Source organism: Labeo rohita, chromosome 16 (assembly GCF_022985175.1).
Source record: "Labeo rohita strain BAU-BD-2019 chromosome 16, IGBB_LRoh.1.0, whole genome shotgun sequence".
NCBI classification, from domain to species: Eukaryota; Metazoa; Chordata; class Actinopteri; order Cypriniformes; family Cyprinidae; genus Labeo; species Labeo rohita.
Window position 1 is genome coordinate 21,254,404 of NC_066884.1, and position 24,811 is coordinate 21,279,214.

The window sequence follows — 24,811 nt, forward strand, 5'->3', positions numbered from 1 at the left end:
GAGTTTCATACTTACTTTATAAAACAGTTGTAATTAAGAGACTCAACATCAAATCAATCAACTAATAAAAAATAAATACATGTAAAACAACATTTTAACTATATACAGAAATCATGCTCATGATTTAAATGTAGAAACCAATTTGATGATCTTTTTTTCATACCTGTAAATGCATTTCAGGAATATTCAGTGAGTTTATGAACATTTCCTTCAAGAATGAATTGCATATTAAAGGCATGTCAATATCCCAGTGACATCTCAGCTGTCTGTTGTTCTTCTTGTTCATGTTATCTGATTATAATGAGTCACTGCATTTGAATCTTATTCAGTGTTTGCGGTTTAATATATAGTGATGGTTGAGGAAACCAATAAAACTGAATCATCTGCACCAGACATTGATATTTACAGAGAACAGTAGGTTTTAACCAGTCATGTACTGCATTTAGAAGTCCAACATGAAATCACAATGTTAAAATAAATATTTTATATGTATTTTAACTCAACTTTATGTTATTAAAAATATTAGGAGGGGAATAAACTTTATTCCACAGTCAGAGAAAATGGATTGGATTGATCAAAGATTAAAACTGTTCATTTGATTAACAAGCAGACAGTTACTCTAAAATAAGCATCCTAAACTGACCAAAGTCCTGCGAATAAATCTGATCATCACTTGGGCTTTTTTGCTAACATGTGAAAGATTTACAATGTCAGTTATAGGTTCACATTTCTCTAGTCATGTTTTCTGTAGTTATGAGGTCTTTGTATGATTAATGACTATTTGATTTATTTGTGATGGTTCTTCTTCACAGTTGACTGCTGTTATTCTGAGGTCCAACTGTTCCTCCTCTTATGGCAGCATAAGTCACTTTATCATCATTAACCTGAATAAACATCACAGCTAATGTCAAACAAGCTGTAAATTTGAACTCAGTTGATGTTAGAAATTAATTCAAGACACAAATTTAAAAGAACTGCATATAATAAAAATTAAACTGATTTGGTATACAAAATTTCATATTGAGAGAAGATGGATGGAATCAAACACTGATGGAAGAACAAAGAAGTTTTTACTCACCCTGTTCTTTTTGGCTTGGATTTTGCTGTATGTAGCAACCTCAGTATAAGTCACCTCATCTTCTTTCTGCTCCTAAACAACAATGGAAAAATTGTGAACAAAGTAAAGAAAAGACAAACATTGTAAAGTAGGCTAATTATTTTACCTGTAGGTGCTGCAAATGTTTTAAATTTGCACATGTGGTGTTTTGTGAAAATCTAATATCCCTATTATATAATGAAAAATCCGTAACAGTATGGGACTTTCATTGCTTCATCGATAGTAGTAAAAATCACCTTAGAGATTTCAGATGAATCATTGCTATGTGCATCTTGTTGCTATTCAGTTTTGTGGGCCTACATTGTAATGTTGATTTTAGTAAGAGGCTGTGTAACAAATGGTGTAATGTACATTACAGAGAATAATATGGACTAACTGTCAATTATAAACAATCTATGAACTTGAAGATGAATCATTAACTAGATAAAAAAGTTTGTCAAGACAAACTTTAAATTGGCTGGAGAAAGCTGGACCAGAAAGTTTGAAAAAGTTCAAAAAGTTAAAAAAATGAAAAAAGTTTAAAGAAGAAAAAAGTAGTTACTAGCACGTTTTTAACATGATTAGCAAGTTAGCATAATTAGCAAGTTGCTAACATGTTTCTATCCTGTTTCTAGCATGATTAGTAGGTTGCTAGCATGTTTCTATCATGATTAGCAAGTTTTTAGCATGCTGCTATTAAGATTAGCATGTTTCTAGCATGATTAGCAGGTGCTAACATGTTTCTAGCATGATTATAGTATGATTATCAAGTTGCTAGCATGTTTAGCAGGTTGCAAGCACATTTCTAGCATGATTATCAAGTTGCTAACATGTTTCTAGCATGATTAGCAGGTTGCTAGCATGTTTCTTTCGTGATTAGCAAGTTTTTAACATGCTGCTAGTATGATTAACATGTTTCTAGCATGATTAACAGGTGCTAACATGTTTCTAGCATGATTATTGTATGATTATCAAATTGTTACCATGTTTCTATCATGATTAGCAGGTTGCTAGCACATTTCTAGCATGATTATCAAGTTGCTAACATGTTTCTAGCATGATTAGCAGGTTGCCAACATGTTTCTATCACGATTAGCAAGTTTTTAGCATGCTGCTAGCATGTTTAGCATGTTTCTAGCATGATTATCAAGTTGCTAACATGTTTCTAGTATGATTAGCAGGTTGCTAGCATGTTTCTATCATGATTAGCAAGTTTTTAGCATGCTGCTAGCATGTTTAGCATGTTTCTAGCATGTTTAACAAGTTGCTAGCATGTTTCTAGCATGATTAGCAGGTGCTAGCATGTTTCTAGCATGGTTCTAGTATGATTAGCATGTTGCTAGCATGTTTCTAGCATGGTTAGCAGGTGCTAGCATGTTTCTAGCATGATTCTAGTATGATAAGCAGGTTGCTAGCATGACTGGAAAGTTACTAGCATGATTTTAACATGATTAACATGTTAATAGCATGTTACTGACATGATTAGCAAGTTACTAGCATGTTTCAAGCATGATTAGTAGGTTGCTAGTATGTTATTATCATGATTAGCAGGTTGCTAGTATGTTTCTAGCATGATTAGCAGGTTGCTAGCATATTTCTAACAGGATTACCAAGTTGTTAACATGTTTTTAGCAGAATTAGCAAGTTGTTAGCATGTTTCTAGCATGATTCGCAAGTTGTTAGCATGTTTCCAGAATGACCAAGTCCAAGTTACATGCAAGTTACTAGCATGATTCTAGTTGCTAAGCTTAGCTAGATAGATAAGTAGATCTGGGCGGAGTTTAGTGGTTCTAGCTTGAAAACTCTAGGAGGAGAAGCGTTCAGAAATTTGGCTAAGAAGAATAATAATAAAAAGCAGATCAGTAGTACTTGTTTACTTACATTAGTGCTAGGAGTAGAATGTATGGAAATGTTGATTGTACCATTGGTTCCATCATGTTTATTTATATTTGTGACCTTTAGACAAGAAACATTACAAGTGTGACTGACTTGACATTTAGTTGATGCTTACATTTAATGTAAGTAAAAACAGTCCACATATAACACTCCGACTTACCACAGAGTCATTAGTCCCTCTTCTTTTATCTGAAAAATAATGGTGCCTCATGAAATAGGAATATTTATGATAAAAACAAATGAGTACAACTCAGTAAGACATTAATGCAAATTGACAATTTATTCACTAGAATTCTAAAAATGATAGAATTCTAGAATTATGTTTGTCTTAAGCCTGTGGTTCAAACCCAGTTCAGACTACACTCATTTACACTTTTGAAAATAAAGGTTCTTTATTGCCATCAATGATTCTATGAAGAACCTTGAAAATCCATGGAACCTTTTAAATGCAGAAAAGGTTCTTTATAGTTGAAAAAGATTCTTTAGATTTTTTAAATGTTCTTCAAGATAGTTCTTGTAAAGGTGCAGTGTGTAATATTTAGGAGAATTTATTGGCAGAAATGCAATATAACATACAAAACTATGTTTTCAGAGGTGTGTAAAGACCTTACATAATAAGCCGTTATGATTTTATAACCTTAGAACGAGCAATTTATATCTACATACACCGCGGGTCCCCTTACATGGAAGTCGCCATTTAGTGCCGCCATGTTTCTATAGTAGCCCTAAACGGACAAATTCTACAGAGCCCGTTTCGTCAGTACGTTGTTCAAGAACCGGCAGAGCATCAGTCTTCGTCGGTAAAAAAAAGAAAACTTGATGCAGCCAGACGAAGTCGGGACAGACGACGGCAGAAATCCCGGATAAACATCGGTGTGGCTTTTCCCAGATGGAAGGCGCTTATGCGGTTGGGCTGACAGACATAACAATGTTGAGCCGGCATCGTGATCCCATCGCACCCCCTCCTCCCTTTCTCCTCCCGCAAGCCACCACATCCCAATGCCGTGTTCGGAAAGAACGTTGTGTTTTAAAGGCAATCAACATTAGATGTGTCACAGGCACGGTCTCTGTGGCTTCCTCCATCCCGCACCAGCGGGAGCCTTCACCCGAGTACTAACTACATTTCCCATAATCCCCCACCTGGGCGCTCACTTCCGGTTCCGGGTGCTCCCGGGTCACTTCCTTTTCGGCGGCCATTTCAGCGTGCCTCGCCGGCACAACCATCGCGAAGTTTTGCTGGTCATGTACCCAACTCTGAGCGTTTTCAATCGGACTGCCTTTATCGTTACCAACCGGACTGTTAAACTCGTTTGTGATACTCTGCTGCCTGCCTTCCACCGACCCTCGCTTCTCCCTCGGACTATTGTTATTGATCGCCGCCGGCCTCGACCCCTTGCCTGGACTTTGACCATTCTATTGGATTTACCTTCACTGTCCCTGTCTGCTGTTGGTGACCCCCGCTTGTTTACACTGTCCGATTCATTAAAGCTGTTGCAAATGGATCCCACGCCTCACGAGTCTTCTCTGGCCGCGTCACAGAAAACTTCGCCTACTACGGATCCAGCGACAGCCGCCATGTTAACCCGACATCAGCAGCAACTGGATCGTCTGACCACCTTAACGGAGCAGCTGGTACAGGCGGTTCAGGGCCTGCAGATCGCCTCGACACCCGCCGCGGCAGCCCCGCCGCCACCTGCACCAACCCCCGCAGTTCAGACCGTCACTGCCAGCCCTCGCCTCGCTTTCCCGGAGAAATTTGATGGGACTGCAAGTAAGTGCAAGGGTTTTTTACTGCAATGCACGCTATTCGTTAACCAACAGCCCAACCTCTATGCCACGGATGAAAGCAAAATAGCATTTGTCTGCTCACTCCTAACCGGGAAGGCGTTGGAATGGGCCACTGCGGTATGGGATCTGGGGCAATCCACTTACCCCACCTTCGCGACTTTCCTCCGGAGCTTTAAGGAGGTGTTCCAGCCCACTCCCGAAAGCAGCGAGGCAGGCGAACAGATCGTGGCGCTGCGTCAGGGGCGCCGCACAGCGGCTGACTACGCGTTGGACTTTCGCACACTGGCAGCCCAGAGCGGATGGAATGACGGCCCTCTCAAACTCCATTACCGCAAAGGTTTGAACTCCGACTTGCAGGTGGAATTGGCGTGTCGGGACGAAGGTCTCTCTCTCAACCAGTACATTGATCTTTCTATTCGGATCGACAATGTGATGCGCGCCCGGAAGCCCTATCGTTCCATCGCCGCACCCTTCCAGCCCCAGGCCGCGGCCGCCGCACCGCCCGAACCGATGCAGGTGGGAGCCACCAAACTCACCACTGAGGAGAGGGAGAGGAGGCTTCGCAACAACTTGTGCCTGTATTGCGGTCAAGCGGGACACATCCGATCCACCTGCCCAACGCGACCTCCACGATCTCCCACCGCGGTGAGTGTTCCTAGTTCTACCATAAACCGTTGTGAGATACCTGTTTTACTTGGTGTGGAGGGTGTATCTATGGAGACCATCGCATTAATAGATTCCGGCGCTGCTGGGAATTTCATTGACAAGGACTTTGTGAAAATTAACCGGCTGCCCATTCTTCCTTGTTCTTCCCCCGTGGCAGTGGCCGCCCTTGACGGGAGACCATTAGGGACCGGACGCGTCAACCACATCACTCAAGATCTCACACTGCGTCTGGAACCCGGCCATCAGGAAACTATCAGGTTTTTCGTCATCTCATCACCACAGACTCCACTCATCCTGGGATACCCCTGGCTCCACCTTCACGAACCCACCATCTCCTGGGCCAGGGGGACCATCACGCACTGGTCACCCTACTGTCTGCAGCACTGTTTCCAGTCAGCCCCGCAGTCACCCCCCAGGCCAACCACACCCTCACCATGCAGTAGCGTGCCCGCTGAGTACCAGGATCTGTTGGAGGCCTTCAGCACAATCAAGGCCACGGAACTTCCACCTCACAGGCCCGGGGACTGCGCCATTGAACTCACACCTGGAACCACTCCGCCTCGTGGCCGCATCTTTCCACTGTCACAGCCCGAATCAGAGGCCATGAAGAAGTACATCAGGGAGGAGCTGGCAAAGGGCTTCATTCGACCCTCGACCTCACCATTCTCAGCGGGTTTCTTCTTCGTGAAGAAGAAGGACGGGGGCCTTCGACCATGCATCGACTACCGCTCTCTCAACGATGTAACGGTCAAGTACCGGTATCCTCTCCCTCTCGTCCCTCCGGCCCTGGAGCAGCTCCGGTCCGCCCGTTGGTACACTAAGCTGGACCTACGGTCGGCCTACAATCTCATCCGCATTAGGGCTGGGGATGAGTGGAAAACGGCCTTCTCCACCACGTCAGGGCACTACGAGTACCGGGTTATGCCCTTCGGCCTGGCCAACAGTCCTTCATACTTCCAGGCCTTCGTAAACGACGTGTTCAGGGACATGCTGGGACGGTGGGTCATCGTTTATATAGACGATATTCTCATCTTTCCAACTCATATGCCGAACATGTTCAACACGTCAGAGCGGTTCTCCAACGACTCATTCAGCACAAACTATTCGCCAAGGAGGAGAAGTGCCAATTCCATCAGGAGAGCATAGCCTTCTTAGGGTATGTGATCAGTCCGGAGGGCGTGGCCATGGACGAAAGCAAGGTGAATGCGGTACGAAACTGGCCCCGACCAAGAACCCTCAAAGAATTGCAGCGCTTCCTAGGTTTTGCCAACTTCTACCGCCGATTCATCCGAAACTTCAGCACGGTGGCCTCTCCACTCACGTCCATGGTCAGAAAGGGCGAGACCCGTCTCACTTGGACCTCGGACGCCTCACGCGCCTTCGACGAGCTCCGGGTGAGGTTTACTACGGCTCCGGTGTTGCACCACCCTGACCCCCAACAGCCCTTCCTGGTCGAAGTAGACGCCTCTAGCACCGGTGTTGGGGCGGTGCTTTCTCAGAAGCAGGGGTCAGCACTCAAGACCTTCCCATGCGCCTTCTTCTCCCATAAGCTCAGTCCTGCTGAGAAGAATTACGACGTCGGCAACCGGGAGCTTCTTGCCATCAAGCTTGCCTTAGAGGAATGGAGGCATTGGTTGGAGGGATCCCAACACCCCTTCGTCATACTGACCGACCACAAGAACTTGGAGTATCTCCGCTCCGCTAAGGTGCTTAACCATCGACAGGCCAGATGGGCCCTGTTTTTTACCCGATTCAATTTCACCATTAAATACCGACCAGGCTCGCAGAACCATAAGGCTGACGCTCTGTCTCGGATGCATGAACCAGACCACGCTCCTCAACCACCTACCACCATCCTGCCTTCCACTGTACTCCTTGCACCAGTTACCTGGGATGTCATGACTGAGATCACGGAGGCCCAGGCCCAGGATCCCCCACCAGCAGACTGTCCCAGGGACCTCACCTACGTGCCTCTCGCGCTCCGCCCACGAATCCTCTCAGAAGTTCACTCCACCCCAAGCTCCGGCCATCCAGGTATTGAAACCACCATAGACCTCTTACACAACCGTTTTTGGTGGCCTTCTCTCCGCGCCGACGCCACGGCCTTTGTAAAGAATTGTATTACCTGCAACACCACTAAGGCTTCCCGGCACTTGCCCGCTGGACTCCTGCAACCACTGCCTACACCAAGGCGTCCCTGGTCCCACATAGCGGTAGACTTCATCACCGACCTTCCCCCGTCCCAGGGTCATACTGTTATTCTCTCCGTTATCGATCGTTTCTCTAAGGGTTGCCGCCTCATCCCTCTCCCTAAACTACCCACCGCCATGGAAACAGCTGAGGCCTTGTGCAACTCAGTGTTCCGGTTTTATGGCCTCCCGGAGGACATCGTATCCGATAGAGGCCCGCAGTTCACCTCCCGTGTTTGGAGCAACTTCTTCCGTCTTCTGGGTGTTAACATCAGCTTAACGTCAGGATACCACCCAGAGGCCAATGGCCAAGTTGAGAGGCTCAACCAGGAACTGATTCGCTTCCTACGGTCTTACTGCCATGATCATCAGGAGAATTGGAGTCGGTTTATCCTCTGGGCCGAATACGCCCAGAATTCGATCCGCAAGCCATCAACAAACCTTACGCCTTTCCAGTGTGTGCTCGGATTCCAGCCCCCTTGTTCCCCTGGTCAGGGGAGCCCTCAGAGTTACCAGCTATCAACTCCTGGTTTGAACAAAGCGACGCCACCTGGAACCGAGCACACGTCCATCTCCAGAGAGCGGTCCGCCGCACCCAGGCCCAAGCTGACCGGCGACGCCGCCCACATCCACCTTATGAGCCTGGACACTGGGTCTGGCTCTCGACCCGGGATCTGCGCCTCCGCCTACCCAGCAAGAAGCTGAGCCCCAGGTACGTGGGTCCTTTTCAAATCATACGCCAGATTACCCCTGTATCTTATAGACTTGCATTACCCGCAGAATACCGTATCTCACCCACGTTTCATGTCTCCCTCTTAAAGCCCGCTGGTCCCCCGGATGGGGGGGGGGAGTGCCTAGACGAGACCGGCCCGCAGAGAACCGCCCCCCTGATCATCGACGGCGAGGAGGCCTACCGAGTCAGCTCCCTGCTGGACTCCCGACGCCGGAACGGTCGCTTGCAGTATTTGGTCGACTGGGAGGGATACGGCCCCGAGGAGCGGTCCTGGGTGCCCGCTGAAGACATCCTGGATCCCTCTCTCACCGCGGACTTCCACTCGGCTCACCCAGATCGACCAGCACCCCGTGCCAGGGGTAGACCCCGGCGTCGGCCGCCTCCTCGTGCCAGGAGGCACTCGCAGGGGGGGGGCTCTGTCACAGGCACGGTCTCTGTGGCTTCCTCCATCCCGCACCAGCGGGAGCCTTCACCCGAGTACTAACTACATTTCCCATAATCCCCCACCTGGGCGCTCACTTCCGGTTCCGGGTGCTCCCGGGTCACTTCCTTTTCGGCGGCCATTTCAGCGTGCCTCGCCGGCACAACCATCGCAAAGTTTTGCTGGTCATGTACCCAACTCTGAGCGTTTTCAATCGGACTGCCTTTATCGTTACCAACCGGACTGTTAAACTCGTTTGTGATACTCTGCTGCCTGCCTTCCACCGACCCTCGCTTCTCCCTCGGACTATTGTTATTGATCGCCGCCGGCCTCGACCCCTTGCCTGGACTTTGACCATTCTATTGGATTTACCTTCACTGTCCCTGTCTGCTGTTGGTGACCCCCGCTTGTTGACACTGTCCGATTCATTAAAGCTGTTGCAAATGGATCCCACGCCTCACGAGTCTTCTCTGGGCCGCGTCACAAGATGGATAAATATATATATTTCATTACTTTCTCTCGCAGTTATAGCGTTAAGTAATTACACCGTATATAAATTGCGGGCATCAGGGGGCCGCTAGTAATGTGCATGGCATTGAAACTGATTTCGTATGCATGATCGCATTTCACTTTCACTTTTCATCATGATGTTTCACTGTAGACTTCGTCCGATGCCAATTTGGTAGACGTCGCCCAACCCTACTAACGGTTATACAAAAAATCTAACTAAAGTCAGCGAATAAACCTGAGACAATGATCAATGAGTATATAACAATAATATTCGCAATAACATATTGGTTTACTGAATAATTAAGTAAATATAATTCTTTGACTTACTTTTGTACAGAAACCTCATCGCTTGATTGGCTACTGTCAGGTGTAACAGACAACGACATTTTTGTCCTGTGTCAGCTTCCGTAGCTTCTGTATGCGTTTCGAAAGGGCGGGGTGAGTGGGGGCATTGAAATTCGAATCCTCACCGCTAGATGCCGCTAAAAATTACACACTGCACCTTTAAGAACTGTTCACTGAAAGATTCTTCGAAGAACCAAAACTGGTTCTTCTATGGCATCACTTCAAAAACATCCTTTTGGAACCTTTATTTTTAAGAGTGTAGGCACATTTTGGCAAGATCTGCTTGGGTGTCGTGGGGATTCGTAAACAACAATGGACGTTGAGACGCAAGATTCAATAGTCTTGTGTATTGTGTCATAGTGGATGACAACCGATGTCTTATCTCTGACGCTTCACAGCGTTACCACAGAAAGACTACCATGTTTCTTTTTTTTTCCGTCATCCACGACGAGTTGTGCCACATCTGTGACACTGGCCAATAGGAGCACAGAACTTACTTCATTGGGACTTTTCTGATGACAGGAAAGTGCAAAACACAAAGTAGCCATTGTTTGTTTACAGTCATGTCACCTTCTGTCAAGTCCCACCATATAGATGACAAAACTCATGTTGCTAAAGACGGTAAGCGATGAATGGTTGGGTAGCCGCATATAGTCTGCTTCTTGTTCACGACATGCGAGTTAAGGAGTCCAAATCGCATTATCTGACACTGACTGTCGTAAATGATAAAAAAACTGAACCAGGATCTTGACTCCTAAGATCTTGTGGTGTCATAAACAAGAGACATGTCAGGCTACTTACATGCTGCTACCCAACCATTCATTTTTAACGACATGCATGCTGCCATCGATAGCATAGTGACAAACAGTGTGTCTTGTTGTCAGAAAAGCCCAAAAAAGAAAGAAAACCTAACAACCTGACACCAATCTGGGTTGCATGAAGAGGACAGTATGGTCTGTCGAAGAGAACTGATACTGAGGATTTGCACTTACGCCACGATTTGGTCAGTTACCTGGATGCACAGCCATATTTGGAGATACTCGGATGTAAACAACAGCATGGATTGCATGGTTAATGTACTACTGAATACATTGTTCTTCTATTTTATGCTGTCTAAACCACTGAAAAAAAGCTTCTAAATCATATAGAGATGGACTTAGTAAGCAGGAAATGGAGCAATGTTTTGACAAAGTAAAGTTAATAGGTAGTAACGATACGTACGAGCAGTATTAATTAAAATATAAGCCTAATATTTCACCTACCTGACTGGAAATGATAAGAACAAACATGAATGTTGTCAAGATTCCTGCCCTGGAAATTCTAGTTCAGTTTGGCCAACCACACGTGCTTTTTGTTCATCAGACAGTTTTTTGCACTCTTCTTAATTTGTTATAACTTTTGGCAGTCTATAGTACTCCAAATGTTTTCTCCGGTCTGACCGATTAGTACAGCCCAAAACATAAAAAAATAATTGACTATTTTTTAATGTTCAAAAATGGACAAATATGCAAAAATTGAACATGCTAGTCATTCTGTGCTTACGTTGTTCTGTGCTGACGTTGTGAAGCACCACAGATGTGGTGTCATTGGTTGTCATCCACTATGACACACTGCACGAGATCACTCTACGTCAAGCAGATTGTGCCAAAATTAGGCTAAATTTTAAACACATATGACTTTCGTTCTTCTGTAGAACACAAAAGAAGAACAGTTTTGGTTACCAGTGACTTCCACTAAATAAACAGAAATACACATAGTCCACTTTAGACATTCTACTGACTATAAATAACTTTGCAACTTACTTATAGTTAGTAGTAGTTAAAAAAGTAGTTGAAACATTACCTATGGTTAATAGAATGTCTAAAGTGAAATATAAAAATAAAGTGTAACCAAACATTTCTCAAAATATTTTCTTTCACATTTCCCAGAAGAAAGAAAGTCATACAGGTTTGCAACAATTAAAGTTTTTGTGTGGACTATCCGCAGAACCTGATTTTACCAAGTACGACATGTTCCTGGATCAACATCTTTGTTGACCCTGGAACCACATTGTGATTAACCAATCAGATTTGAGAAAAAAACAACAACAACAAAAGAAGTTTATAGTTTTTGTGAAGTTTAGGCTTACAGTCAGTGTTTGGTGCTTATACATCAGTGTCAGGATGTAAGGATGTGGTCAAGATTAAATTTTTGGATTAAAAAGTCGTTTAGTTGCCAAATATGTTGACCCAGGAACACATCCAACTCGGCAAAATCAGGACGTGCAGACTATCCTTTTTGTTTATTGTTTTTTTCTAAATTTATGACAGGAATTACACAAAACCAGCAAAACAATACAAACTATAGTTCAAGCCAAGAACTTCAACATTTGTTTCATCATGTCTTTCTGAAATAAAATTTATATGATAAAACTGAAACTGATGTGTATGTCTGTAAATACTTTTGGATGTTTTGTCAGTCATAAAATCTGAGATAAATTTAAAAACTCACCAGCTCTTTTTTTTGCAAATCACCAAAAGAATAACAACAGTAAGAACAGCAAATGCAGCAGCAACAACAATTCCAATCACTGTGGGAGAGACAATATAGAGAGACACATTCAGGTTCTGCACTCAAAAAAAGTTTTGTTCCAAATTCAAACTTTATGTAATTCAATTACATACAAATTTTCCATCCATTTAAATTACATAGATTTAATACAAACATATTAATACACTTAATTTGATTCATATGCATCAGTCATACATGAATAAAACTGGTAAAATGTATGTAATAGTTCCCAGTGTTAAATAAACACTGCTGAGTGTTCATGTGTTTTCACACTGCAGAGTGTTCAAGTAGCATTGAAGCAGTGCAGAAGTTAAGGAGATAATTATGTGCTGATTGACCATTAATGATGAATACCTGCTGTTAACAAGCAGAATCTCCGAAGGAAAGAGAAACACAAGAACTACAACCCATCGTTTTGCTACGGTTTTCGGGTTGAACAACATGTTGCCTGGAAACGGTGTGCAATGGTGTGCAACGGTGTGCAACGGGGTTTGAGATACGTTTTCAAAAATGTCAGCCTAATCAGCTGCAACCTGTATACAAACTATGTGGTATTAAAGTGAGACAGCTAGCACAATGCATACATTTATAGTAGAATTTTCAACATCCCCTATGATGCTGTAAATAAGCTGACACAATTCTTGCTATGGCTGTTGTTTACACACTGATGCACATACTGCTATATACAGTGGGAATTTGTAAGTAAACGTAATTAACATAAAAATAAATTTACAAAAGCAAGTATATTGTTTGCATGTTTATTTACATTAAAGGCAATATAACTAAAATAATAAGAGCACAAGTATAGATCTGGAACTTTTTTAAGTCTGTCTAATATCATGTAGTAACTGCAATGTCTTCTGGTCCATATCCTTTCCTTAGGAAGGTGTGCTAGACACTGATTAATGTAACATAAAAAAATACTATATATATATTTATATATTTTGCTATTGTATTGCGGAGTGACACCTTCATAAACTTTTCTATACTCCTCTAATTGGGCTATATAATATTAAATATTACAGTATCATAGCACAACAGCAGTGATCAGCAATAATGATAAGCCTAACAATAAAAAAAATAAGGTCATATAGATCGTAACACAGTCTCGGAGCTAAGAAGTGGATTATCCTTCACCTGAAATTTTTGTCTTTTCATCCTGAAATGCAAGGCAAATGTTGGATCACAATAATTAGGCAGCACAGTTTCCACAAATCTCTTCACTTGACTGGGATGACGGCAAGGGCAGTGACTATGAAATTGAGCATATTTTGCAGTATTAAACATGTATTTATACCGATTTCATCAGGCTCTGAAAATTCTTTAAAAAGAACACAAAGAATGGCCTTCTCAGCTGCCATAGTTGCAACTCTTGCATCATCAGAACGGGGTATTCAACGCACCATCTTTTCTGTTTAAAAAACGTTTTGTATCGTTTTGTCGGGGTTTAACGCAGCCCTAACTTCAGCCAAAGTTGAAGAAGAAATCAACTGAAATAAAACAAGACATTAAATCTCTCTGATTTGATTAAACAGCTTTACCAGCTTCAGTCATTACTAACCAGATTGACTTTATTTCTGTTGGACTTCTAGAGAAGCTCTTATTGAGAATTAACAGATGTTGTTTTGTTTCATTTGAAACACAATGAAACAAAAAGTTTTCATCTGCTGTAACAGAAAGACCACAGACATCAAGAATCAGCATATGAATCTCAACAATGGTGAAAGTCAACAAAATGCTTCATAGTGCAATGCATGCTGATGCTGCGTTCACGCCATATCGTAATAAAATAAAAAAATAAAACAACCTCTGTTAATTCTTAATAAGAGCTTCTCTAGAAGTCTGACAGAAATAAAGTCAGACTGGTTAGTAATGAGTGAAGCTGGTAAAGCTGTTTGTTTAATCAGATCTTCAGAGATTTTATGTCTTGTTTTATTTCAGTTGATTTTATCTTCGGCTGTGGCTGAAGTCAGTTCTTGTGTTTCTCTTTCCTTTGGTGATTCTGCTTGTTAACAGCAGGTGTTCATCACTAATGGTCCATCATCACATAATTATCTCCTTAACTCCAGCACTGCTTCAATGCTACTTGAACATTCTATAGAGGGTAGACGTCACTGCATTGACGTCACTTTCTTGCCGGGACATGCCCCCTCAGCCAGACTGAGTGGCAAAAGAGCCTTCAACATGAATGGATGTAATAGGGAAGATGCGAAAACATGAGTAAAACAAACAATAATCAGTTTAAACTAAAGGTTGCTGAACTTGATATAATATAATGTTCCTAATGACTTAATAAATATCCAGTGGTGAATGCATACTGATGCAGGCAGGAATCATGTTTTCTAACACTTTCTAACACTCATGTTTTCTAACACGTTTTGACACAGGGGAAAATAAATAAAGCAAATTTGCCTGTGAACTCATTTTGTAAATACAAAATAGGTTGGTCTAAACCCCGGTGATAACTTATATCAATGTTATATATCGTCATATCGTCCAGTTGAAAAACCTGTATAGTTTTTGTCAGTGTTTATTTAAAAACATCCAGTTATGCAGAATTTAAGATGGTGAATATTTAGTTGATTTGTTGTCAATACTATAATACAATATATAGGATATGATTTTACTGCACAAATTAACGTAATAACATGAAATAACTGCAAATCCATGTTTGCCTGGAGACCATTTGTTTCTTTGAACTGCAGTGATTAATTTGCTTCTCTTTTCAGTAGCTTTCAGCAGTCTGTAAAAATATACCTCAGGTTTCTTGTTAAATCTTTTTGTACAGTCAATCGCAAAGCTTGTTCTGGTTTTAGAGGTGTTTTGTGTGTTCTGTCGCAGCATTCGCGTTGAAACCAATGCTGCCACTCAGTCTTTTTGCCACTCAGTGGGTGGAGCCGCAGCCACTCCAGCTGACGGTGACTTCACATGCATACCCTCTATAGTTACATACATTTTACCCATTTCATTCACGTATGACTGACGCATATGAATCACATAAGGTAATTAATACGATTAAGTTAAATCTATGTAATCTAAACAGAAAATTTGCATGTAATTGCATTACATAAAGTTTAAATTTAAAACGAAACAATTTTTTAGAGTGAAACAACAGCAGAACATCTATTGTATATTTCTGTGTCATTTCAAGCACTGACAGACAAACAAAATAAGCAATTACACTTTCAATAGCATAATTATATTTCAAATGAAAAAAAAAAAAAGATTTGTGGATATTGGTTTTACAGACAGTTCAGTAAGTTTCTATCAGGGTTTATTATAGCTTGAAGGTGCCCTCAATGCTTTGAGCTATACTGTTGCCACTTGCAACTTTGTATGTTGTTTTATGTGGTGAAAGCCATCTACACACTTAATAATAGAGTTAAAAGAGTATACCTTGCATAAATGCCCAGACACAGATATGATTGTTTTGCATTCACATGATTAAAGAATAACTTTTGTCATAACAGTAGTTTCATGTTGATTACTTTTTGGTAATGTACATGAGCAATGTATATTACAAATTAAACATGTTCAAACTAATATCTCCAAAGCAAATTAGTTGTATATTTACATAGTGATTAAAAAACGCTTTTGATTAAGATGAGCCATATTTTGGGAAATACAAAAAGATTTCAATGCATGATCAAGTTATTAAATTCTTGTGAATTCTACTGGAATTCATTGAATACAAAACCCCTATTTAAATACAGCATATTAAGTAATAAACATTCAAGAGCTAATTATGTACCTGGTTGTGTGGAAATTACTGATGTATTTGTAGTTGTGGCTGTCTTTGAGCTGGTGACTGTAGTCACTGTCTGTGTCGTGACTGGAGCTGTAAAAGATACATTTTCATGCTTCATACTGCAGAATATGAGTATATTTTAATTCATGATGATCAATACAAAGTTCTAAATAACTTCTATTATAGATTATAACAATTTACTTGAATATTTGACAATGTATGCAGCTGAGGTCTTCACTTCATTTCTCTGAGTAACCTGACATCTCCACTCTCTGTTGTGATCTTCATTCAGGAGTGTTGTAGTCAGAGTGCTGATACAGTGTCCTGGTGGTGATATCTGATATCTGGAGTCTGTTGTCAGATTCACACCAGTCTGATTCACCCAGATCAGCTGAATTCCGTCAGTACGGACTAAAGTATCACAAAAGATTTGATAATGATACAACTGACAGGAGAGAGTCACAGAGCTGCCTGGTCTGATTTCAGTCTCTGTGGATGATAAAGAGACTGAAACAGAAAATATGACAGAAATGACAGTCTTCACCACAGTTTTGAATGTGTTATCATATAATTTACAGAAACACTGACCTTGAAGAACATGCAGATAAACGTGTACATCAGTTCCATATTCTTGTCTATTCACATATTGACAGCAGGTGTAAGATCCATAATCTTCTTTTGTAACTTTATTGATGTTCAGAGAGCAGTCAGAGCCCACATTCAGTCTCTCATGTCTCTCTATGTCATTCTTCTTTTTCCCTCCAGCAACCAGTTCAACTGCACTTGAATGTCTGTTATAGTTCCATGTAGTTGATGTGCAGCCAGAAAGAGCATTATTACAGGGCAGACTGACATTTTCACCAGAACTGCAGAACACATGAGTCACTTCTGCTCCATTTATACCTGAAACAACACATATGACTGATCAGATTTTACTTCTTATATATTGATCATCAAAAATGTTAATTCTTTCAAGTCTTGCAGGATTGAAACATCATAAGAGTGAGTAAATGATGAAAATAATTTTATTTTTGATTGAACTACTGTATCCTCTCAACATGAAAGAAGAATTGCTTCAGATATCTGTGAGTGAGAATAGGACATACACACTGGCATTTGTTAGTACATTCTATAATAAAACTGTATGTACCAAACAGCACATGAGATCACAACATGAACGTCAGCAAGAATAAATGTTTAACGTAAGACAAACTGTATGCCAGAGTAAGGAAATAAAAAAAATATATTATTATTATTATTATTATTATTATTATTATTATTATTATTATATTTTTAATAAATGGTTGTTCACATTATACAGATCTACTAAATATTTTACAGATTTCTTTACCTGTGAGAAGTGGACAAAGAATTCCCAGCAAACACATATAGCACTTATCAGTCATTTTCTCCTGACAGTCCTTCTTGTCCTTCTCATCTGAACAACTGACTGTTTAGTCACTATCCTCACGATAAAGCTGCATTTCACTGACACTGCTGTAGTGTGAAATGGAGAAGTGTGTCAACGTGTTTATCTGTTTTAATTTTCTGCTTTTCTAACCCTGAATTACTGGCTAACAAACAAAAATGTTGAGTAATTTCATAATATGCATGCTTTTTCAACCTTATTAAGCAAAATATCTGTAACAAATTAAGTAAGAGTGATATACTGAATGAACATACAGCGATTTTATAAAGAAAAAAAAGTCCAATCATGAATTTCTGTTCCACTAAGTGACATGTATAGCTGTTCTTTACATTTCTCAGACAACAAATGCACACATCGCTTATAAATATGGTTAGTTTGCCCATGCTGGTTCAACCCACATATACAGAAGTGATTATCTCTGAACCCAGATTAGCCTGATGTGTTTGAAATCGTTCCGTTAACAGTTCTTCTTTCTTTTAGCAAGTTGCTTCATGCCACTATATTTTATTTTGGTTTCAACATCTCCTCTGTAGATGTTGATGAGAATCTGGACACTAAAGAGTCTTACAGGGACTGATCATTCTCTGCAGCATTCAAAGCAGTATATTACAGCAAGATTTAGTTTTGTAAAAGGGTATAATGGATATTTGCATACTACTTTTAAAATACTTTTTCAGTAGTTCATAATGAACATCTGACATTAAATAAGTAATTGACTAAAATCACCAGACCTCACAATGTAAAGAAATGGTAATTTCACCATTCTAGTTCAGGTCTTTAAATGCTTGAAATGTTTTTTACTTAAACTTTATGTACAGCATTTAATGTATTCATTTTATTTTGAAAGTTTTGTTTTTGTTTTTCTTTTTGTTATTCACAAAATCCCAGTCTGACGTCTGAAGTTTACTTGTAGTTTAATTGCCAAAGTAATAGTAGAAACATTTGCTTTCTATGATTTTGATATTTTTTTTTTTTTACTTTTATTGGATTACTATTTTGTGATCCCTAAATTCCCTACTTAAATATAATTTATTTATTCATTTTTACAAACAAACATTACTACAGTGTTTTGTAATAATACATTAGATTGCTGAAAAGAATAGCAGTAACAGTGAGCAGGTATACTGTAAATGTAAAAAACCTATCCAGCCAAAGGTGCTGAGTGCCTGCTGAGAGAAGTGTAGCATTGTCTTTCTGCGAGACCTCAAAAATATTTTGGATTTATGTAAGAATTCAAGATTTATGTATTTGAACTGGATATAAATTTTCCATCTATTTGGATTATAGTTTTAACATAAACTAATTAACTTCATGCAAAGCATATTTGTCAGTCATATGTAAATCAAACAGGTAAGATTTCTGCACTCAAAATTAGATTAGGTTTAAATTGATCAGTGTGGCTGTGGGGTGTGCGCTTAGTGTTATATGTTTTCTGCAGTTTTTTTCACAGCTGCGTGCTCACTTTTGAGGTTTGTTACTGCTGGGTGTGTGAGTTTTTCCACTCTGGTTCAACCCACAGAGCAGTGATCATCTCTGTGCCAAGTTTACACTGACGGGTGTGAAATCTGTTGGCAGTTTCTCTTCCTCTTCTTCAGTCTTTATCTTTCTAAATGTAGAATGATGGTATTATACTGAACAGTTTGAGGAGGTGTTTACATTCAGGAATTTGGTGTTCTGCACACTAGACACTGTTAATTCTCTCAGTGTAATTTACTAATCAGATTGTAAGCCTGTGGAAGAAGTGCACATCTCATAGACATGTTATTAAAATGGTCTCTTTGATCATCACAGGAAGCTACAAGCTGAGGAGGAGCTGATGATGTTACAGGGAAGACTGACAGAAAGAGAAAATGGCTGAGAAGTGTCAGATGTGTGGACCTGGACTGATCATTCTTTGCTCACTTCTCACAGGTAAACACATCTATATGCTCTTTATGATATGTGGGAAAGAATTATTTTAAATATGCATACAGTTCATATCAAAAATATGTATAGTATCTGCAAATATCTGGATTGAAATTGGGGGATAAATGTAAACGTGCTTACATTTATTGCATTCGTGTCATGATTTCAGAGTAATTGTGTAATTTGTAAATGCTGTTTTATTCCTGAAAGCCCTGATATTTTACACTGAGTATGTCCTATTGTCACATTTAAAAGTCAGCTGATGTTAGTGATTTGAACAGCTCTATGCAAGACACATTTTCAGAGAAGTTTGTTTTGTTCTGGATAATGTGTTGTCAGTGCGCACTGTTGCTTCACAACAAGAAGGTCCCTGGTTCAACTCTGTCCACAATTCAAAGACATGCAATATAGGTGAATTGGAGAGACAAAATTGCCTGGGTATGTGAGTCGTGTGATGGACTGACTACCTGTCCAGGGTGCCCCCTGCCTGCTGGGATAGGCTCCAGCATCTCACGACCCTACCCAGGATAAATGGTATGGAGAATGGGTGGATAATGATCATCCAGGCGTATTTGTGTTTCAGGTACCAGTGGAGCAGAAGTGACTCATGTATTCAGCAGTTCTGGTGAAAATGTCCATCTGCCCTGTAATAATGCTCTTTCAGACTGCACATCAACCTCATGGCTCTATAACAGATATTCATGAACAACTGAACTGTTTTTTGAAGGGACAAAGAGGATTGATGGACATGAGAGACTGAATCTGGGCTCTGACTGCTCTCTGAACATCAAGAAAGTGACAAAAGAAGATTATGGATCTTACACCTGCTGACAGTATGTGAATGGGCAACAATATGGAACTGATGCACGTATTTATCTGCATGTTCTTCATGGTCAGTGTTTCTGTGAATATTATGATTATATGTTGACTTTTAAAGGAACACTTCTCTATTTAATCACTCAGGAGCAATGAAAAGACTACAATCTGTCATAATGCGACTCATGTCTCACTTTATGTTTCAGTCTTTTTATCATCCACACAGACTAAGATCAGACCAGGCAGCTCTGTGACTCTCTCTTGTCAGTTATATATTGATAGAGTCTCTTGTGATACTTTGGTCCGTTCTGAGGGAATTCAGCTGATCTGGATGAATCAGGCTGGTGTAAATCTGCAGACAGACTCCAGATATCAGATATCATTCTCCTCAACACACTGTAACAGCACTCTGACTACAACACTCCTGAATGAAGATCACAACAGAGAGTGGAGATGTCAGGTTACTCAGAGAAATGAAGTGAAGACCTCAGTCACATGTACTGTCAAGTATTCAGGTAAAAAAAACAAAAGCAAACAAACAATCAGTTTCAAAAGAGTCTCTATTAGACATGCACAATGCTGGTTTCATTTTGCGCTTTAACTAAAATTTGACTGCCAAATGCTGCAGTATGATGGGTCTGAACTCACATTCATCTTTTTCAGCTCAAAGTGATGCAACACCAGTAATTCCAGCCCAGATCACTTTCTACCATCCTACACCAAATGAAGTTACATGATCCATGTCTTTCACTTATAGGTTTATAGTGGTTCTATAGATACCGTTCTTCTCTAATTAGTCCCTAAATATCATAGTTTTCTCTCTGAAGACAAGGGGTACACAGAGGCTCCAACACGCATAATAATATAGTGTGTTGCTGTTTAGATGTAATTTGTGTGTGTGTGTGTGTGTGTGCGCGCTTAATGTGCTTAAGAATCTTTTTCAATTTATCCAAGAAATATAAAAATCATAAAAATAATTTGCCTGGTACAATCTGTGCTCTAGTTGTAATTCTTATGTTTGTGGCACTTAGTTAAACACTGCTGAAACACTTTGTGTTTCTGAAACTCAACTGAATTAAGTGAAATAATGAAAGCAACCCTGCTGCCAGAAAATAACTTTTGTTGTTGTTGTTGTTGTTGGTGGTGTTTTTATTTTTTATTTACAATGAAGTCATTGTTGCTGTAATGCTGTCTTACGACCAATTTGCACGAGGTAACTAATTCGTAAGATTTCATATGACCTCACTCGTACGAATTCATATGTTTTCAGTTTAGGGGCGGGATTAGGTATAGTGCATTTGCACAAATTCATATGTAATTCGTAAAATACATACGCTTTAGCTAAAATCGTATAAATTTGTATAAGTGAAGTCGTACGAATTCGTACGAATTAGCCACCTTGTAAAATATATACAAATTACCGTGAGATCGGGCATTGCTTCCGGTCAGCAGCTCAAACTCTGAGAAGAAATCAAGCCAAACTATTGCAGCAGCTCCTACACAACAAGGTACATGATAACTGAAAGACACCATCAGTGGTTTCAGTGGCTCTTACAATTAAATAACACTATGAAGAGAAATATGAATGTGTGTTACTTATATTTCCACATGATGGTGCATCTAAACTAAAATGCATCCACCAATTTATACTGAAATTTTCATTTATTCATTTTATTTATTAATTTATTTATACACATCTGTAATTGTTTAACAAGCTTTCTTGTTAATGTTACAATGTTTGAACTGAACTAATAGTCATGATCCACAGACTCTGCTGACACAACATCAGAAACTCTAGTGTGTATGATTGCTGGATCATTATTCAGAGGTATGAAATGTCTTTGCATGCAGTTCATTTGTGCTGATTATAACATAAATGCTAATGTATAATGTAAATGCTTTGTATGCTTTTTATAACTATCCTTGATGTCATAGTCATGTACAGTTTCACAGATTCATTATTTTTCCCCCTCTATATTCTCTGCACACATCTTCCCTGTAGTGATTATGATTATTGTTGAGATTGCATTGTTGCATTGGAAAGCTGACAGCAACTTAAAAAATGGCGGATAAGTGTCACATGTGTCTGACGGGACTGATCATTCTCTGCTCACTTCTCACAGGTGAACACATTTTCATATGCACTGTAAGACATCTGGAAAAGAGTGGCATTTAGATATACAATAATGTATTGTTTATTAATATACAGCATAATGATCATCCAAACTTACTGTTTCAGGTACCAGTGGAGCAGAAGTGACTCACATATTCCACACTTCTGGTGAAAATGTCCATCTGCCCTGTAACAATGCTCTTTCTGACTGCACATCAGTTACATGGAACTATGACATATGATATGCATTTAGAGACCATTGAACTGTTTGTCTTGGGGAAAAAGAAGAATAACAGGGAGAAATACGACAGACTGAGTCTGGGCTCTGACTGCTCTCTGAACATCAACAAAGTCACAAGAGTAGATTATGGAATTTACATCTGTCAACAGTATGGACAACAACAAGGATATGAAAGACATGTTTATCTGCATGTTCTTCATGGTAATTGTAGGATAATGTAAACTGAATTTTAAAAATGCAAAATTCTAGCTTTAATTTAAACTTGCATGTTTGCTGAAAAGAGTGAAGTCTGTCATGTTATTTCTGTATTATTTTTTGTTTCAGTCTCTCCATTAACCTCACAGACTGAGATCAGACCAGGCAGCTCTGTGACTCTCTCCTGTCAGTTGTACACGTATGATCGATTCCCTTGTTATTTTTTGGTCAGTACTGAGGGAATTCAGCTGATCTGGATGAATCAGGCTGGTATGAATCTGCAGACAGACTCCAGATATCAGATATCACTCTCCTCAACACACTGCAATAGCACTCTGACTACAACACTCCTGAATGAAGATCACAACAGAGAGTGGACATGTCAGGTTACTCAGAGAAATGAAGTGAAGACCTCAGCCACATATACTGTCAAGTATCCAAGTAAATTATATATACATTAACAATTTATAATAGCTTTGTAATGATATCTAGTAATTTAAATATGATCATAGTGTACAACGTATCTGAACATTTATCTTTTACAGCTCAAGTCGAGACAAAGACAATGACTTCAGTCACCAGCCCAAACTCAAAGACAACCATAACTGCAAAGACACCAGCAGCAGGTACATAAGCTGTTAAGATTAATGTTTACTGTTAACTGAAGACCTCAGCCAGATATCCTGCAAAGTATTCAGGTGGGAACAACATCTTGTAAATCAATTTTTTTTAATAGGCCCTCATAATGTCAGAAACTCTAAGAATTATAAATATCATTCAGCCAGAATAAACAGATAACAGCTTAAAAAAAAAAAAAAAAAAGTGCTTTAATTGTTAAATATGAAATAATACTTTACAAGAATGTTAAGTTCGTTGGAGAGGTCATGAACTTTCATGAACACATTATAGACTTTTCATTAAGACCGTAAAGAATAATATCAACTTGTGGAAAATGGGCATCTGATGACCCCTTTAAGAATCTTTTTCAATTTAGCCAAGTAATATAAAAATAATACAAATAATTTGCCTGTGCTCTAGTTGTAATTCTCATGTTTGTGGCACTTAGTTAAACACTGCTGAAACAAATTTGTTTCTGAAACTTAACTGAAATAAGTGAAATAATAAAGCAAGCTCGAAGAAAATTACTAATTAGCCACCTCGTAAAATAAATTCGAATTGCTGTGAGAATGGGCATTGATTCCAGTCAGCAGCTCAAACTCTGAGAAAAAATCAAGCCAAACAATAGCAGCAGCTCCTACACAACAAGGTACATGATCACTGAAAGACACCATCAGTCTCTCACTTTAGTGGCTTCAATGGCTCTTACAATTAAATAACACTACAATGAGAAATGTGAATGTGTATTACTTGTATTTCCACAAGATGGTGCATCTAAACTAAAATGCATCCACCAATTTATACAGAAATATTCATTTATTCATTTTATTTATTAATTTATTTATACACATCTGTAATTGTTTAACAATCTTTCTTGTTAATGTTACAATATGTTTGAACTGAACTAATAGTCATGATCCACAGACCTCGCTGACACAACATCAGAAACTCTAGTGTGTTTGACTGCTGGATCATTATTCAGAGGTATGAAATGTCTTTGCATGCAGTTCATTTGTGCTGATAACCATATATCATAAATGTTAATGTATAACGTAAATGCTTTGTATGCTATTTATAACTATCCTTGATGTTATAGTCATGTACAGTTTCACAGATTCATTATTTTTCCCCCTCTTTACTCTCTGCACACATCTTTCCTGTAGTGATTATGATTATTGTTGAGATTGCATTGTTCGCTGCTCCTACTGTGATTCTTCTTCAGATCATCTGTGCAAGAAGAGCTGGTGAGTTTTGAGCATCACAATTTCTGATGATTCACATTTATCTGCAATGATGATTAAAACTGTTTGAGATCAGTAATTTGTTTATTATTATTATTTATTGAATTATTTTGTAGGGAAGAAGAACTCCCAACCCAGAAGAAATTAAGATGTCTACAATTTTTGAATAAAACACAAATAGCATGAAAGACCTCTGAAATTCATTTTTCAATTAGTACATTACTGTGGAAATAATAGTTTAAAAGCAAAAGAAGCAGGTTTTTGCATTGTGTTAGAGCTTGTTTTTGTGTTCAGATCAAGTCGGCATTAAA

The 24,811-nt window shown here is 39.7% G+C and overlaps 2 protein-coding genes and 1 pseudogene across 2 annotated transcripts; 2 read left to right on the forward strand and 1 right to left on the reverse strand.

Annotated features, from left to right (window-relative positions):
- Positions 1-812: 812 nt before the first annotated feature.
- Positions 813-17,348, reverse strand: LOC127178690 (carcinoembryonic antigen-related cell adhesion molecule 3). The gene is made up of 9 exons (XM_051131719.1): positions 17,294-17,348; positions 16,531-16,845; positions 16,144-16,449; positions 15,946-16,032; positions 12,135-12,213; positions 3,153-3,181; positions 2,978-3,052; positions 1,079-1,150; positions 813-884 (listed from the first exon to the last, which is right to left on the reverse strand). Coding segments are annotated over exons 1-6 (843 nt in total). The 3' UTR covers positions 813-884; positions 1,079-1,150; positions 2,978-3,052; positions 3,153-3,180.
- Positions 17,349-19,172: 1,824 nt separating this feature from the next.
- On the forward strand, positions 19,173-20,829 carry LOC127178691 (uncharacterized; annotated as a pseudogene).
- Positions 20,830-21,790: 961 nt separating this feature from the next.
- Positions 21,791-24,811, forward strand: LOC127178689 (uncharacterized). Its single transcript, XM_051131718.1, is given in 9 exon segments — positions 21,791-21,920; positions 22,095-22,215; positions 22,332-22,461; positions 22,463-22,647; positions 22,771-23,082; positions 23,187-23,267; positions 24,184-24,243; positions 24,423-24,503; positions 24,617-24,811. Coding segments are annotated over 8 exon segments (942 nt in total). The 5' UTR covers positions 21,791-21,920; positions 22,095-22,154; the 3' UTR covers positions 24,649-24,811.